General features: G+C 50.8%; 11 protein-coding genes across 11 annotated transcripts; 4 read left to right on the top strand and 7 right to left on the bottom strand.

Moving 5' to 3' along the window:
• Positions 1-156: 156 nt before the first annotated feature.
• Positions 157-821, bottom strand: BO83DRAFT_379508 (uncharacterized protein). Its single transcript, XM_025531520.1, has 2 exons — positions 451-821; positions 157-393 (listed from the first exon to the last, which is right to left on the bottom strand). Exons 1-2 carry the CDS (start codon positions 683-685, stop codon positions 284-286), a joined length of 345 nt encoding a protein of 114 aa, XP_025387117.1. The 5' UTR covers positions 686-821; the 3' UTR covers positions 157-283.
• Positions 822-1975: 1154 nt separating this feature from the next.
• Positions 1976-2823, top strand: BO83DRAFT_60030 (uncharacterized protein). Its single transcript, XM_025537467.1, has one exon. The coding sequence runs from the start codon at positions 2155-2157 to the stop codon at positions 2668-2670; it is 516 nt and encodes a 171-aa protein (XP_025387116.1). The 5' UTR covers positions 1976-2154; the 3' UTR covers positions 2671-2823.
• Positions 2824-3103: 280 nt separating this feature from the next.
• On the bottom strand, positions 3104-4875 carry BO83DRAFT_399902 (cytochrome P450; the record flags this gene model as incomplete). Its single annotated transcript, XM_025533360.1, is given in 9 exon segments — positions 3104-3256; positions 3286-3608; positions 3642-3704; positions 3768-4082; positions 4138-4139; positions 4180-4524; positions 4552-4556; positions 4576-4671; positions 4798-4875. 9 exon segments carry the CDS (start codon positions 4873-4875, stop codon positions 3104-3106), a joined length of 1380 nt encoding a protein of 459 aa, XP_025387115.1.
• A 611-nt stretch (positions 4876-5486) lies between these two features.
• Positions 5487-5951, top strand: BO83DRAFT_389983 (beta-ketoacyl synthase; the record flags this gene model as incomplete). The annotated part of the gene is made up of 1 exon (XM_025532832.1): positions 5487-5951. One exon carries the CDS (start codon positions 5487-5489, stop codon positions 5949-5951), a length of 465 nt encoding a protein of 154 aa, XP_025387114.1.
• Positions 5952-6186: 235 nt separating this feature from the next.
• On the top strand, positions 6187-6534 carry BO83DRAFT_389982 (uncharacterized protein; the record flags this gene model as incomplete). The annotated part of the gene is made up of 1 exon (XM_025532831.1): positions 6187-6534. The coding sequence occupies one exon, from the start codon at positions 6187-6189 to the stop codon at positions 6532-6534; it is 348 nt and encodes a 115-aa protein (XP_025387113.1).
• BO83DRAFT_379504 (uncharacterized protein) lies at positions 6490-8200 on the bottom strand. The gene has a single exon (XM_025531519.1). It carries the CDS (start codon positions 7927-7929, stop codon positions 6952-6954), a length of 978 nt encoding a protein of 325 aa, XP_025387112.1. The 5' UTR covers positions 7930-8200; the 3' UTR covers positions 6490-6951.
• A 173-nt stretch (positions 8201-8373) lies between these two features.
• Positions 8374-9318, bottom strand: BO83DRAFT_409154 (NuoB/complex I 20 kDa subunit family protein; the record flags this gene model as incomplete). The annotated part of the gene is made up of 4 exons (XM_025534112.1): positions 8374-8506; positions 8569-8924; positions 8975-9090; positions 9244-9318. 4 exons carry the CDS (start codon positions 9316-9318, stop codon positions 8412-8414), a joined length of 642 nt encoding a protein of 213 aa, XP_025387111.1. The 3' UTR covers positions 8374-8411.
• Positions 9319-9465: 147 nt separating this feature from the next.
• Positions 9466-9899, bottom strand: BO83DRAFT_59996 (uncharacterized protein). The gene is made up of 2 exons (XM_025537466.1): positions 9546-9899; positions 9466-9488 (listed from the first exon to the last, which is right to left on the bottom strand). The coding sequence occupies exon 1, from the start codon at positions 9847-9849 to the stop codon at positions 9658-9660; it is 192 nt and encodes a 63-aa protein (XP_025387110.1). The 5' UTR covers positions 9850-9899; the 3' UTR covers positions 9466-9488; positions 9546-9657.
• A 187-nt stretch (positions 9900-10086) lies between these two features.
• On the top strand, positions 10087-11368 carry BO83DRAFT_409153 (SDR family NAD(P)-dependent oxidoreductase). Its single transcript, XM_025534111.1, has 2 exons — positions 10087-10287; positions 10394-11368. Exons 1-2 carry the CDS (start codon positions 10243-10245, stop codon positions 11189-11191), a joined length of 843 nt encoding a protein of 280 aa, XP_025387109.1. The 5' UTR covers positions 10087-10242; the 3' UTR covers positions 11192-11368.
• Positions 11369-11376: 8 nt separating this feature from the next.
• BO83DRAFT_409152 (carbon-nitrogen hydrolase family protein) lies at positions 11377-12896 on the bottom strand. Its single transcript, XM_025534110.1, has 2 exons — positions 12528-12896; positions 11377-12479 (listed from the first exon to the last, which is right to left on the bottom strand). Exons 1-2 carry the CDS (start codon positions 12609-12611, stop codon positions 11403-11405), a joined length of 1161 nt encoding a protein of 386 aa, XP_025387108.1. The 5' UTR covers positions 12612-12896; the 3' UTR covers positions 11377-11402.
• Positions 12897-13116: 220 nt separating this feature from the next.
• Positions 13117-15227, bottom strand: BO83DRAFT_315275 (TolB family protein; the record flags this gene model as incomplete). The annotated part of the gene is made up of 2 exons (XM_025527614.1): positions 13117-14229; positions 14292-15227. 2 exons carry the CDS (start codon positions 15225-15227, stop codon positions 13117-13119), a joined length of 2049 nt encoding a protein of 682 aa, XP_025387107.1.
• Positions 15228-15288: the final 61 nt, after the last annotated feature.

Genomic DNA, 15288 nt, shown 5'->3' with positions numbered 1-15288 from the left:
GCCACCCACTTTTACATACCCTTTGACAGTCAGATCCTTGACAAACCAATGCGACATTTTGTCAGATGTGCTTTACGCAATTCATAGCACAGTGAACCTCGCGGCATGTCGCATACTAGATCTTTCCTAGACGAGTGTCTTTTCTGCTTATCATATGCGATCTTTGAAATTGTGCAAATTTTTAGCTCGACGATACAGATTTATCTCCTCCTAACATTGGCAAACATTATTCACACATAAGATTCGTTCCTCATTTCACTGCCTGTCTACTTCCAACAGACTACTAGTTCGAGACTAGCTTGTAGCTGGCGAACGCAGTGTCACCGTCAAGGCATCCTGGAGCAGTTACATTTTGGACGCCCTCCTCGCAATTTGTATCGGTGAAGAATTGCGCTGGGAAAAATTGTCAGGTAACATGAAAGATCTTTAGAGAGACAGAGATTGACTTACCAGCATATCCTGCTACGACGTAATAGGTGGTGATAGAATGAATGGCATAGGGCCCTGCGAAGGTGCCACATTCATCAAGGCCGGATTGGTACAAGCCAAGCTCACCCATGTTGTCCTCGGCACAACCAGTTTCACCCCAGAGGCGGAGTTGGATAACTCGCGTGTCGGTGGTGGGCAACGCCATTGCGGAAACAGCTAGAGCGAGAACGGAACATAGCTTGAGTGTGAACTTCATAATGGCAGTGTGGTCAATAACTGGTGACAGGAATTGGATTATGAGGTTTGGGTGTCTGAGGAGGGGATTTGCAACGATCGTAGTAACACTGATGATGATAGAGGTATGTGTAATTTCTGAGATTAATGCCAAAGACAAGAGTTAGGTTCGGCATCTGGCTGGTGCTCTTTATATATTCCTAGGTTGTGATGGGTAGCTATTTCGCTCATCTATTCTTACTCCGTGGGCAGTGCAATGTGCGAGTGGCAGCGGAGGTCACATGCAACAGATGGACATACCTATTACGAGGAGATTTTAGTGTACTTGGTGGACTAAGCTGGGGTAGACTTGTACGTGGTTCATACAAGTCATACGTCTTGAGCTTAGCAGTAGAGTGATTCGATGCTAGTTTCCTTTTCTGGCCGCACGGAGAAACATGTCTTACCCAGGCCAAGGCCGTCAGCCCGACCATCCACTCAGAACGCGGTGATGCGCGCCCCATGAGAGAGCCATCTGCAAATGACAATGCATGAGGAGAACCATCAGGCTCCCCATCCGTCTAAAACAGCCAGTCTTCGGGATTTACCCGACTCCACCCACGAGCGGAATTCGTATGAGAGACCTTCGCAGTCTATCCACCTCAACGCGGTCTGTTCCAAGGTCATTCGTAAAGATGGACCATGTGGTACGGTCAAACGAGGAGATGAATGTCAATACTAACAACACCACGCCAGATGGCTGCTGGGATCTACTTTACCTTCAAGACCGCAACTTGGGCGAGTTTCCATGCCGCACCACGACAAGGCGTGGCTATGCTGAATCCAGATGTACCATGGGTTAGGCGCTCCAATTTATGCACCTCATTTCATTCTCGCTACTCATCATACCCCCGCCCAAAATAAATCCGTTGAGCCCTGGACGCCTATTAGGCCCCCTGCGTAGTAAGTCGAGGTCTCGTCCACAATGAATAACTTGACTCAGTCACGCATAAGCGACTTACGTTACAATCTCATAATGTTCCTCGTACGACTGTATATGTTACATCTCAAGATTGTCTGTGGGGTATAGAGTGGTCAGGGTTCTGTCCAGTGGGGTTCCCACCCAAAACCCGGCAGTCATCGCACTGGCAATGATACCAGCATACAATGCAACCAATCGAGAAGGTTGTAGGATGAAGGCTAATTTCGTGTCTTGCTTTCAGCCAGCAGGCGGTTCACAGACATGGTCCACTACCCTTTCCGGTGCTAGCATTCATCAACCGAGCTGGGCTCTGCGTTATTCTTCGCCAGTCATTAACCGGCGCGCCCTCCGCTATCTTGATACAACAACTACAGCCGCTCGCAAGAGCGATTGCTGCGCTACGGTTGTTACCCCAGACTGTTTGATGGAGGTGGGTTTGACTGCTGTCTTTCACTCCCGGTCAGAAAAATCCGGTCGGCCCGTCTCTCCCATGCCACTAGTATAGCCTCGAGGTTAGCGACCCCTGATGAATGCAGTACATAAGGGCCGAGTGTAGGCCGAATCTCGATGCTGCTGTGGTGGAAGCCGCCGAGACGGAGGGCTCCACACGCAGGTACCCCGTGTTGAAGCAGAAGGCATTTTTTGCGCGGTTGTTCCAACCTGCCGTGTGTGGGCATGTTCTCCTGGCCACTGATCGCTCCCGGGCCTGTTCGCCCACTCTGCGCCAGACGAGGACCGTGGAGGATGAAGTGGTGCTGAAGTTTGTGCAGCACTGGAACGACATTGGCTATTTTGCACAAGGAGCACTGTATCCCTGTTATACTTGTGACTTAGGCCGATCACCGCACTGCAAAGACGAGAGAATGACGCATTACCCTCTGACCTGTTATTCCTCTGAATTGGCACACTTTTACTCGTCCCAAGTATGGCTATTGCACCTTATGTATAAAGACTCAGTAAAGGGTGCCAACAACTGTACGTATTCCAACCACCGACTGCTTTGCCGAATTGCCGACCGTGGGCTGCGCCGGATAGACTGCGCCTGAACGGGCTTCGCAGCATAACTTTTTCTTCCATTTTCTGTTTTCACGGAACACCAGTGTGTTGTTTGTGAGCCTGATCAATTTCATAAATTCGGCGATATGAAAAGATACGCCAAGTCACATAGTACTATTGGTAATACTGCTACCGAGCGCGGATTTCAATGAGTTGTAGGCGGATACATCCCAACTAGTACTTCAACTATATATACTTCAACTTTTGAAGAGTCAGAAGGACTGTTAAGTAAAAGTCAGTACCGAAGTGTCGGTCGGGATATTACTACTAGTCCACAATAGTATTATTAGTACTATTTATCGACACAGATTGTAGTACTGTAGACGAAGACAGATATATGGAGCAATGAAACAAACCATTAAGCTGTGTGGAAGCAGATCTAAATTGACAATTTGAGCACCACCGCGTAACCGCTGGTGCGTGTCAAATCCGCGGTCGGAAAGACAACATGGGACCCTGACCCCCGGCCGTAACAAGATCCGCCACCACATACCCAATATCCTTGGCTTCGCTGTCATTTCGATCCAGCCTCCACATGTCAAATTCCCAGAATAGACGGGCCATGGTGAGCATCACCTGCGCCAGCGCCAACGGTTAACCGATACAGCTCTGGGCCCCGATCGAGAAGGGCATGTACGTGCGGCCGTCGACTTCCTGAGTCCCCGACCCTCCAGCCACCGGTCAGGATTGAACTGAAAGGGCTTTGGCCACTCGGTGACGTGGTGATGAATGCTGTAGATTCCTACCCCGACATCACAGCCCCGGGGAAGCCAGTGTCCGTCGATGGAGGCGCCTCCGTCCTCAACTTCCCGCCAGAGAGCACTGGCTGCCGGTGGCGAGAGGCGTAAGGCTTCATCAACGCAGGCCCGCAGAAACACACACGAATTCAAGGTTGGTTCCAGGCGGATATCTGTCAGCGAGGCAGATGCTGACCGTACCTCGTCTGTTACTCAGCGATGACATTCAGAAGAGCCGGTCACGTAGTGGCATACGGCAGCCATGGTGGTTGATGACGTATCAGATCCTGACCTTTCGTCAGCATGGTAGCACTGGCCGCGATAGCAAAGGGTGGCCGAGGGTCACCGACCAGCAATAATAAAGGTGGCAGTCTCCGTGCTCAATTCCGTCAGGCCCAGACCCTCGCCTGCGGCAGGGTCCTTGCATTGCTGTAAGAAGGCAAACAGGTCCCCACCCTTGTCAAGGCCACGCAGCCGCGTCCCCAGGAGTTCTCGGATAATTCGAACAGATTGCCTGCGACCAGCGATGGACGAGGGAAATAATCGGCCGTCCAGGTTACCTGTCGCCAGTTCTTGCGCTTGCAGAAGCACGCTGAGTCGAATGCTCGACGCGGAGATTGCCTCAATCACATAGCGATAGTTCGACGATCGGAGAGTGTCGAAGTCTAAGCCGAAAGAAACCGAGGTCATCATATCAAAAGTGAGGCGGTCAACTATGACGACTGTTAGCTACGCTATCATATTTCAGGGTTGACAGGAGACTTGCAGGTGCGTGCCATGTCAAGAGGCGTCGTCAATCCATCCTCCATTGAAGAGGGCGTCGTGATCAAGCATCCGCGTATGACCTGGGATAGTCGATCAAGCTGAGAGACGATCCTGGGCTGCCACGATTCAAGACTGCGGGCGGAGAATCTCTGGCTCAGAACCCGGCGTCGGCGGCTATGCTGGAGTTTATTTTGCATCGTGAGGATATTAGGTGCCTGTTGCGCCAGCACCCGGTAGTTCACGTATTTCTTGACGGGAGCGTGATGACCGTATATATCTTGGACAGCCCCTGCCGTGTTGATTAGTAGCCGGTTGGGCGCATAGCGCACATGGTTCCCTGTTCTAATGTTAGGCGGAGCTAAAGTTCACATCTTCTGGTGTAGGGAGAATTACCATATCGCTGGTGGCAGCAGTAGATGTCAATATGAATGTCCCCTTACCACGCATGATACGCAGAATATAGATTGCTGAACCGCGCAAAGAGAGGACCTGGGTATCTGGCCAGAGGATGGAAGACCCCCAGATACAGGGCCCGCGTTAGAACCTGGCCTCCCCAATGCCCGTTGGATTGGCGTCGGTCTTGAAAGTTTAGTTGGGTCTGATAGATGCACTTACAAGTAATATGAAACTAACCAGCAATGCAATACCTATATCTCCTGCTTCACCTACGCCATTAAACAGCTTGAAAATCATGTTTGGTGAAGGAGGGTGCTTGGTGTCTGGGATCACCTATGTTGTTGACGCTCAGTATGCTTCAGTGAGAAATTGAAATAAAGACAAAGTAAAGTTCTGGAGATTGTTTCACTTGTCTTGGGCCAGTGTGGATTGACTGTGGAAGTTATTTCGTCTTAGTAATTCACAGTGTGGGACCCAGGTTGGGCTGTGAATGGGACATGAAGTTGACTTGCGGTCACAGACAACCTGGACTATGCACTGAGGTAGTTTGCATCCGCTGGGTCGGCGTATATCTTCTGCGAAGTGAAGGTCGGCGACTATTCCTATGTGAGTCATACAGATCGGCGTTATTGAAGTGATGACCGTCTATCCGATGTCACATTCGGCCCATAATTGTACTGGTCTGCGGGATTTGGAACAGAACCCGGTTTCTATTTTGCAACCCTAACCTGTTCCAACTTGCAACAGGGCTTGGTCGATATGGCCCGTGCCTCCTCTCGCACTACCTTCATGTTTTATTACATCAAGTGCACAACCCCATCACTGTATGGACAGAACAAATAATCAATCTTCACTTCAGTAGTTTCATTCAATCTTCATTGAACAGCCACAATTCCAAGTACGACGTAATGGGGATCACGGTTGATGAACAGAACCATGCTTCACGCTCACACGAGCCTATCGCCATCGTGGGCATGGCCATGCGGCTGCCTGGCAGAGTAAACGACAGCGAATCCTTTTGGCGGATGCTAATCGAGAAGCGAAGTGGGCTCTGTGACGTGCCGAAGGACCGGTATCACCTGGACGCCTTCCACGATCCGCATGGCAAGCCGGGAACGGTGCGCATGCGACAGGGCTACTTTCTCGACGATGCTGATGTCCGCCAATTTGATAGCAATGTGTTTTCCAGCCTCAAGAAAGAGCTGGAACGGCTGGATCCGCAGCAGTGCCAGCTCCTCGAAGTCTCGTATGAGTGCCTGGAGAATGCGGGATGCACCCTGTGGCGGGGTCGAAAGATCGGCTGCTACGCCGGCGTGTTTGGCCAGGACTGGTTGGACTTGAATGCAAAGGAGACACAGCATATGGGTGCCTAACGCGTTACGGGCTGTGATGACTTTGTGCTGGGGAATCGTAATTCGTACGAGTTTGATCTCAGCGGCCCTAGGTAGGCCTATTCCTTTTTGTCATACTATCCTTCAACTGAAGTGCGAATATAATAAGTACCAAGCATGACTATAAAGACTGGATGCTCCTCATCATTGGTATGCGTCGACCTCGCCTGTAAGGCGCTGCGCGACGGTGACTGTGAGGGTGCATTGGCACCTTTTCATGGCCGCTCCAACAATCTTCACCGGTGAAGCCCATCCGCTACAGGTCCTCCGGCAAGACCAAATATTAGAGTTTTGTGCTATCACGGACTCTTTAGAATACGCAGATGCGGTGGCGCTCTTCGGTCATAGCAACCCCGTCATGCGAGTCCTGGAGGTCGGCGCTGGGACAGGCGGAACTACCCGGAAGATCCTCCAGGCACTTACCTCGTCTAATGGCGAGCGGTTGTACAGCAGCTGTACCTATAGCGATGTTTCAGCGGGATTCTTAACGACAGCACAGGAGCAGTTTGCCGACTGTGAGGGCAGCCTTAGATTTCCACGCCAAGAAACACTGATCATGTTTTAGATAGTACCCAAAGATGACCGTGATTTGTATTGTTATAGCGGTACACAGTATACGGTATGTACACGTGGTGCGTAAACAAGATACAAAAGTTTCAAGAACATTCCATGTAAATCAGTCAAGCACGTGATGGAGCTGGATTCTTGGAGCTGGATTCATTTGGCAATCTGTCAATATCCTCCAGCTTTGTCTGGAACTTCCAACCTAGATTTCTAAAGCCTCTGACAACCGAGAAAACAAGATTTTCAAACTCACCATAACAAACAGTGCTGTGACGTAGACTAATGCGGTCGCCCATCATCTTATTTGTCCTGTCAGCTGCAGCTTCCCCAACTGAGCTTTCTTGTTGCAAATTGACCCGTGATACTGACACGAACATGGCACTAGCATTATCTGTTACAGGGATGTCTGTGAGGATCATCACTGATACTGACCCTTGACTGCATGAACAGGCCAGGCTATGGAAGACTTCCAAGCAGGACCCAAAATTCCTGCAATGATGTCAAGTACGCGTTGACCCCATGAAGCGATCCACCAACGGTCTCTCAGCTGGTGCAGAACGACACAGTAATGAGCGAGAATTACTAGTGCAAGTGGGTTGTGCTCCTGCAAGAGGACGATAAAGGCGGCTGGAACCTCACAAATCCAGTTAAAAGACCATGAAACAATCTCTCCGGCGCCATCAAGCCTGCCGAGTAGATTCTCCAGGCAATCAATTGTGTCAGCAAAGGCCCGATGATTCTCGTTCTCCTGCGAGTATGTTGTATTGAGGAGCTCATGAAGAGACGCAATTGCCTCCTGTGATGACTGAGACGGACTGGACTGAGTCTCCTCCTTCAGCAAAAGACCACATAGCTCACTCTCCTGAATGCGAAGGATTATAGGTGTCGAAAAGCTCATCATTTTGCGGATGAGTATAAACACCCCTATCAGCTCGTCTAGCATATTTCCCTCTGTTTCACAGTGTGTAGCAACGGCCAAAGGAAATGAAAAGGCAGACCCTACGAGAAGACTTGAAAGCACAAAACTTTCAAACAGCTTTGATGATTCTAGTTGGTTATCAAATTCCATAATCATCTTGATTGCTTCGCTCTGGTGGGCTTCTGCATCTTCTATGAGGGCCTGCTTTTCCGCCCTCTCACAATCGCTAGAAAGGGCAAGATGAAGCGCCGAGACGGCGAAGATGTCATGAAGCAGAGAAGGACATGATAAGGCTTGGTGAGGGATGTTCTCTTGCCATATGCGAGCATCTGCATTAATCCTGGAGATAGTATGACAGGTTGAAGTTGTCCAGGTCAATAGTAACCTCAGATGTTGCGTATTGAACTGGCCCACACGCGCCAATCCTTCGTAGCCGGCTTCCTGCGGCACTGACTCATTTACGACATGGCTTGACATCCCTTCTTCTGGTGGGACTGCCTGCTCTAGTGTTTTACTCTCCCAAGCCCAAGGGTTATAAGTAGCATAATGGCAGGTCGCCCGTCGACGTTCACAATTCGAACATTGCGGGCGTTTCTCATCGCACTGGTTGCATTCCGATGTCAGAGAAGCCAATCATTGACACAGAAGTGACATCACAATGATACCTTTACACTTCGGCGTTTGCACTCGGAGCAGCCATGACGAGATTTTCGAGCCATTGGTGGTTTAGGCATGGAAGGTATGCATGTTCAGGGGGGGAAGGAAGATAGACGTAAATGGTGTCGTTTCGCGAACCTCCTCTTCAAGTCTTTCCCGCGCCACCGGATGACTAATCGCACCCAACATTCCTGCTGCACTACACATCGGGTACCGTATCATTGCGTTCTACAATTTTCTCCACTTAAATACTATTATGAACGGCTTTATTGAGGCTCTCTGCAATAGACCTACTTCCTGATCTATCGTCGATACCATATACGCGTGACTTTCCTGCTCCTCATCTTCCTCTGATTCTGGAAAATCCCATACAGCAATGCCTCCGACGTGGGGGGACCTAAAAACCTCGCCATGTTAATAGCCATAACGTACAAAGCGGTAACTTGGAAGAATACTCACAACCAGGAACATAGATATCCACCGGAACAACCCGATCACACCCCCGAACCACAGAATGACTATAGTGATAGTAGCCACCCCCATTGGCACAACTCCCCATGCTGATCACATATCGCGGTTCAGGCATCTGATCATATACTTGCCGCAAAGCCGGCGCCATCTTATTTGTCAATGTACCCGCAACAATCATAAGGTCGGATTGTCTGGGCGAGGCTCGAAACATGAGGCCGAGGCGGTCCTGGTCGTACCGTGGTGCAGCTATATGCATCATCTCGACGGCGCAGCAGGCGAGTCCGAATGTCATGGGGTATACGGAGCCCTGTCGGGCCCAATTGGCGACTTGGTCGAGGGTTGTTCTATAGGTGTCAGATCTCAGCCCGGTTGAAATGAGCTATTGGGTCCGAACAATGCATATTGGACTGCACTTTGAGGAGTCTCTTGGCTGGGTAAGGTCACTTCTTGCCTAGGCTTCCCGCTAGTGGTCAGGGAGGAATATAGTCGTCGGCTGTTTGAGGGGTTGGCCTTTCGAGGTGTTATTGGGAGTTTGAGAGCAATTCGTGTGATTGAACCCCGTCCTTTAACAATTATTAAGTACCATTATTTGATTGATAGTTTGATTATATAAGACCCCCATCACCAGGTAAATAACCTACCTGTGCATATACCTCGAGATACGGACAATGACATTGTCGGTATAGGTGTAGTGAAAGGTTGTAGAGGATTGAGAATCGTTGTTCGAGAGATGTGCATGCCAGATTCTTCCAATTAATACTGCAGCCATCGCCGGCGGCCAATTCCTCGGAATTCCTGCTTTGAAAATCCTCTCTGATCACTAGGGCAAGTATTATACTTGGGATCCCAGATTGGGTATATCTTACGAATCTTACGAGATTCAACGTCCATACATCGTATGCCCCACCCTAAATCATCGATTAGCCAATTGTACAATGCCTCCTAACGGAATAAGGAACACCCGCCATTTGGAATCACGCAAAATCTTCACCTTTGTCCAGATGTCTCCTGAGCGTCTGGTAGTTACCTAGGCAGCTGGTAAGCAAGAGGAAATTATAGTTAAGTTCTTACCGAAGTCTATTTCTGGGTTATGGGTGGTTGCATCAGGAACTCTATCCTGACCGCGGTGGCCAACGGCTTCGTTCTATCCCATCTGCGGCAGTCACAGAGTGCACAAGCAGATGCAGCCATTATTCCACTCAACAGAGGCCCTTTGCCGTCTTCCAGCTTCAGTATGTGGCCTCGTTGTTTTGGTGGCAGAAGGATCATATTCCTCTGGTATACTTAGCAGTGATGATAGTGGGGTGCGATTGACAAAGTACTAGATTGTAAGGTGCACCAGTCAATGAGCGGGAGGCTGCGTTCTCTTTGTGTTTGTGCGTCGCACTACAAACAACCAGCTTACCGCTAATGGTATACGAACAGGGATCATCACTATTTAGTGCAGTGCGCAGCAATAAGACCTAATTCCCGAAATCCGTTCCAAGACCTCACTTCCCCGTTCCTATTTTCCCCTTCCATCTCGTATCCTCGGGAGTAGTGCTGTGCTCCTCCTTTTGCTCCATCACCATAGTCTTCAGCCTTGGGGAATTCTTTGGGACTCCCCTCACTTAACAATATTGACTTGCATCTTCGAGGCTACTACTACTGTACTTACCCACCATGGCAAGCATGGAACTCGATGGAGGGGTCGCCCTTGTGACTGGGGTGAGTTCCTCCCACCCCATCTTGCGCAGATTAATCCCCGTGTACCTTCAAGCATTCGAGACAGCAGCACAATATAATCAATCCTAACTATGCTTTGACCTACTAGGCATCGTCCGGCATTGGCAAAGATGTTTGCCTTTCGCTCGCCGAAGCCGGCGTCGAGTCGATTGTACTCGCCGATCTGAACCTCCCTGACGAGGCCATTCTGAAGGAGTGTCAAAAATTCTCCTCTCACTTTAGCTTTCGCGCCATTGCTGTCGTCGTCGATGTCGTCGATGAAGCCAGTGTTAACGATATGATTCAACGCGCTGTTGCCGACTTTGGCCGAATTGACTACTGCGTCCATTCCGCGGGCATTTCGACCAAGCGTTCACCCACCTCCGATCTAAACGTGGAGGCTTTTGACAAGTTGATGACAACCAACTCCCGCGGATCGATGATGGTGCTGCGGGCCGTCACCCACGCCATGGCACGCCAAGAGCCTCGTTCGTACACCAGCACACGCAGCAACACAACACGCAGTCTGGGGCGCGGGTCAATTGTCGTCATTGCATCAATCAACGGCATGATATCAGCAGCTGGCATGATGCCATACACAGCGTCCAAGCACGCGACCATTGGGATCGCCAAGACCGCCGCCGTGGATAACTTTGAGAACCAGATCCGTGTAAACATTGTCTGTCCGTCGTGGACTGATACGCCAATGATGCAGAGGGGCAATGAATACTTTCCTGCGCTGGGCCCAGCAATCCAGAAGCTATGCCCACTCGGCAGGACCGCCATGGTGGAAGAGGTGTCCGATGCGGTTGTCTTTCTGTCTAGCCCCGCTGCTTCGTTTATTAATGGGGAATCCTTGGTGATTGACGCGGGTTTTACTCTGACGGGATTTCGGCTAGCTCAGTAGGATGCTATCGTGTCGTTCAGTAGAGGTCATGTAATCAGAACACCACAAACTTAATGAAGGGGGTGCTCCGGACCTATCGAAATATGATCCTCTGGTCCAGTTCCTTCACCCTTTTATTATCAGATGAGTGTGTGTTTAATGGCAGATAGCATTCACAGGCTAGGAACATATGATCAGCATCACCTCTATTGTCTGGCCCTTGGAGCGTTACTTAGTCGTCTCGAATAGTATGCTCCGTATCCGTAAATCTCGCCGGTTCCCTCCGAGTTCGGTCCACCCGCAGATCAAAAACATCCAACCGTTGATAACCACCCACGACATCGTGATATTGCTTTCCCTCAACGCAAAGATCCAAATCCAAGTCCGCATACAATACTGCCTCTTCCATCTGCACAAACTCCCGTGTCTGCTGCTCCCGCGTCGGCTCCGTCACCATGAACCCCTGGACCGGGGAACCAGTGGGATCGAGGAACATGGTGACGCCGCGCGGTGAGAGCTCCAAGGTCCGGCGAATCCGCGCGGCGTCACGGGCTCCAGCGACAATGGTATCAATGGCGGGTTTATCGAGGAACCCACTACACATCACACCAAAGCACTTGGCCTCGAAGCAATGGGTAGCAGCGCGCAGACGGTTGGCCAGGACATTGTTGTAGTTCGACCCAGCGGTAGTAGCAGAAGGGTCCCCGGTACTACCCGCCGCCTCGGAAGGGGCATCCAACATTCGGGTAGGCCAGATGCATGGCCACGACGAGATATGAATCTGCTCCCGTTGCGTCATAAGAGCGTATCGTGCCAGCGGGTTCGTGTTCTCTCCGCAGATGAGCCCGCCGATATTGCCGTACGGGGTATTAGCGACTCGTAGCCCGTGCCCATCACCGGGACTCCAGGTCAATTTCTCGAAGAAGGTTGGCATCAGCTTGCGGTGATGCACAGCGATGGAGCCAGTGCTGTCGATGATGAGGTTCGAGTTGTAGAGACAGGCAGTGCTGGTGAGGCTACGCTCCGAAATGCCGATGCTCACCACAGTGTTGGTCTCACGAGCGGCAGTCCGCAGCGCAGCAATTTCTTCGCCATCGATGGCGATAGAGTTCGCCACCATACGGGAGAACAGATCGTGATTATCCGTGGGTGGACGCAGCGCACTCCAGAGGGGAAAGGCCGCAATGTAGGATTCGGGGAAGACAACTACGTGGGCGGCATTGCGCGCCGCTTGATGGATGAGGGAGACGGCTTTGCTCGTGGTTTTGACGCGGACAGGAAGTGAGGGGCGACGTGGCAGGCTGCTACTCTGATAACGACTATGATCAAGAAGAGTTTATTCTCTGTGACGACTTACAGCACGGTGGTCTTTACATCCAGCAAATTGGCGCAGTTGAGAGTCGCGGATGTTAACAGTGAAGGAGCTGGTTGATAAGGCCATGGCGGGAAATCCGCCCGGCCCGCTTGTCGCTCCACTTTCGGGTAATCCCAGGATCAGGCTTCTTGGTGCGGCCAAGCTTGCTTTTGACGGTTGTTTCGATCAGCACGACTAGACATACCGAGAACATCGTCGAGCAATCAACATTCAATTGGCAGTAATAGAGGGAGCTCGACATCTTAGTCGCCATTTTCTTGCGACACCTTGTCCATTATCTCAGCGAATATGCTGAGTCGGGTCAGTGAGCCAGTACTATCTTCAGATAGAGTCCAAGACCTACTCTGCCACCACCTTACATTTGCGCAGTATGAGTACATGGCAAAGAGGCACAGTTGAGAACAAATAACAACGCAATTGAGTCTTTGGCATTGACACACACACAACAAGATTTCTTATATACAATGAAGCCAGTTGAAGGTAAGGGGTCCACCAAGAAGAATAAAAGGAGATGGAAGTGGAGATCCCACCATTTAAAGAATCAGTCATAATATCCACCTCTTTCACCACCCTAGGAACAACAATGGGATTCCATGACATGAGCGGGCGCAAACATAGGCATGGCATCTTCCCACAAACTGTTCGACAATACGGTTTTGTTGCTACCATCGGCTTCCATGAGCACGATGATAGCGTATGGCTGCATAGAATCATCGTATAAGGGTGCCTCCTGCTGGAAGCCGAACATCGCGGTACTGTATAGGATACTTCCATCTTGGGTCCACACAGCATGGGCATCACTGGCGATAGAGGGAGTGAGCTTCGTAAGTTCGCTGCCATCCGGGTTCATGGTGAAAATGTCGTAGTTGTCGCCAATGTTATCCAGATTGGTGCGCCGTGTGAACAAGATCTTCTTGCCATCAGGGGAGAAAGTCGGGAGGTTGTCCCACTCGGTTGTGAGTTGGATCACCTGCCGAGAGGGTAGATCGACAATGGCCAATCCAGTGGTGCCAATGGTGGTACCATTGGAGGCAGTACCAGGCCAGGTCCGGAAAACGACCTGGGTGCCATCATGGTTGTAAGACGGGAATCCGTAGTTGGTGATGTTGTTGCCGGCGAGGAGAGTCACGCCCGTACCCTCCGGGGTAACACTGAAGATGAACCCCGGGCTACTTTGGCGACCCACGAAGTATGCACCGTAGCCGAACGTGATGTTGGTATCATTCGGTCCCCAGTTGCCCTGATAGGCACGGGCGTTAAAGCCTTCCGCGATAGAAGGGTTGATCATGCCCTTCTTGGTCTCGAAGAGGGTAACCTGATCAGTGCCGTTCATTTGGAGACGCATGAGATTGCTCTCTGCGACACCCTCCATCTGCTGTGACATGGCCATCATAGGGCAGCCTCCACGCTTGGCCATCGGGAAAACATCCGTGAAGCGGTAGTCCCAATCCGGGTCAAAGTTCCACAGTGGGGAATACTGAGTCTTCGATGTCGACGTACTACCGCCCGTGGGACCTTGTTTTTCATAGATGATATATTTGCCATCTGGCGACCAGGCAGGGGAGCGTATAGCAGGTGTCATGGTATTCATGGGAATTGTCTGGTATTGCGTGTAGTTTTTACCCGAGATGGAGGTGTAGTAAATACCATTGCTGGCTGCCTCTTTCATGACGTAGCCAATAACCTGTCGGGTGCATTCAATAATCAGTATGAAATGCTACAGTGTGGTTGAATCAGGATACTTACATCGTCGGTGACGAATGAAGGACTGATCTTGGTCCCATCTCCAGTAGCATGAACAATGCGGTCACCACCAGTGGCGAACTCAATCGAGACGATGCTGGTGTTGAGATAAGATCCTTCGAGCAGCTCAGGCTGCAGGCGACCATTGTATGTGTCCTCGGTCAACATCTCATAGAAGACCAGGCGCTTTCCATTTGAGGAGAATCTAGGCGATCCCTGGGTGTAGTTGCTCCGAGACGAGACGAGATGAAAGTCGGTACCATTGGGGCGGGCTGCGTAAATGGACAACTCCTGGGTATGCTCCCAACCAGAGCCGTCGCTGTGGCCCCGCCATGGGGTGTTGCGATCGGATGTGAAGACGATCCATTCTCCATCAGGGGACCATGTCGGCTTGAAGTATCCATTGGGTAGTGAAGAGTTGGCGGCCTCGGAGATACCGGGAATGAGCGTGAGGTTCTTGAGCGATCCGGTCTCCAGGATCATGAGCATTATCTGGCTAGTCTGATTATATCTCGAAGTTGCAAACGCCAACATCTTGCCATCAGGGGAGATCGAAGCAGAGTCGTCGACACCGGGTGACAAAGCGACTTCTTCTATTTCTGCCCCCACGGTACTGGTGCCATTAATGGCGACACGGTAGATATCCGCCTGGCCGTTCCCTCTTCTCTCCGATGTGAAATAAACATACTTTGCGTCAGGGGACCAGCTGGCTCGGAATTCGTACACGGTGTTGGAACCCAGGAGGAGCTTCTCATTGGAGCCGTCTGGCTCGGCAATATACAGCTCGGAATAGTTGGGACTGATGCGGTTGTGGAGAAAGGTACCTAGTTTTGTTTCTGAGGTGGCTTCTCTCCTAGCCCGGTCTTCTGCATGTAATGCACCAGAGACTAGGGTGGCAGTGGCTAATGCAAGCCAGGCCCATGCCTTCGAAACCAACATGGCTCTTTCCACTTCCTAGCGGCAGGGGTGACAGGGATTGGTTGAATGGGCAGATATAAAG

The sequence above is a fragment of the Aspergillus eucalypticola genome (assembly GCF_003184535.1).
Source record: "Aspergillus eucalypticola CBS 122712 chromosome Unknown BO83scaffold_16, whole genome shotgun sequence".
NCBI lineage: Eukaryota > Fungi > Ascomycota > Eurotiomycetes > Eurotiales > Aspergillaceae > Aspergillus > Aspergillus eucalypticola.
This window is presented reverse-complemented; position numbering and strand designations above follow the sequence as displayed.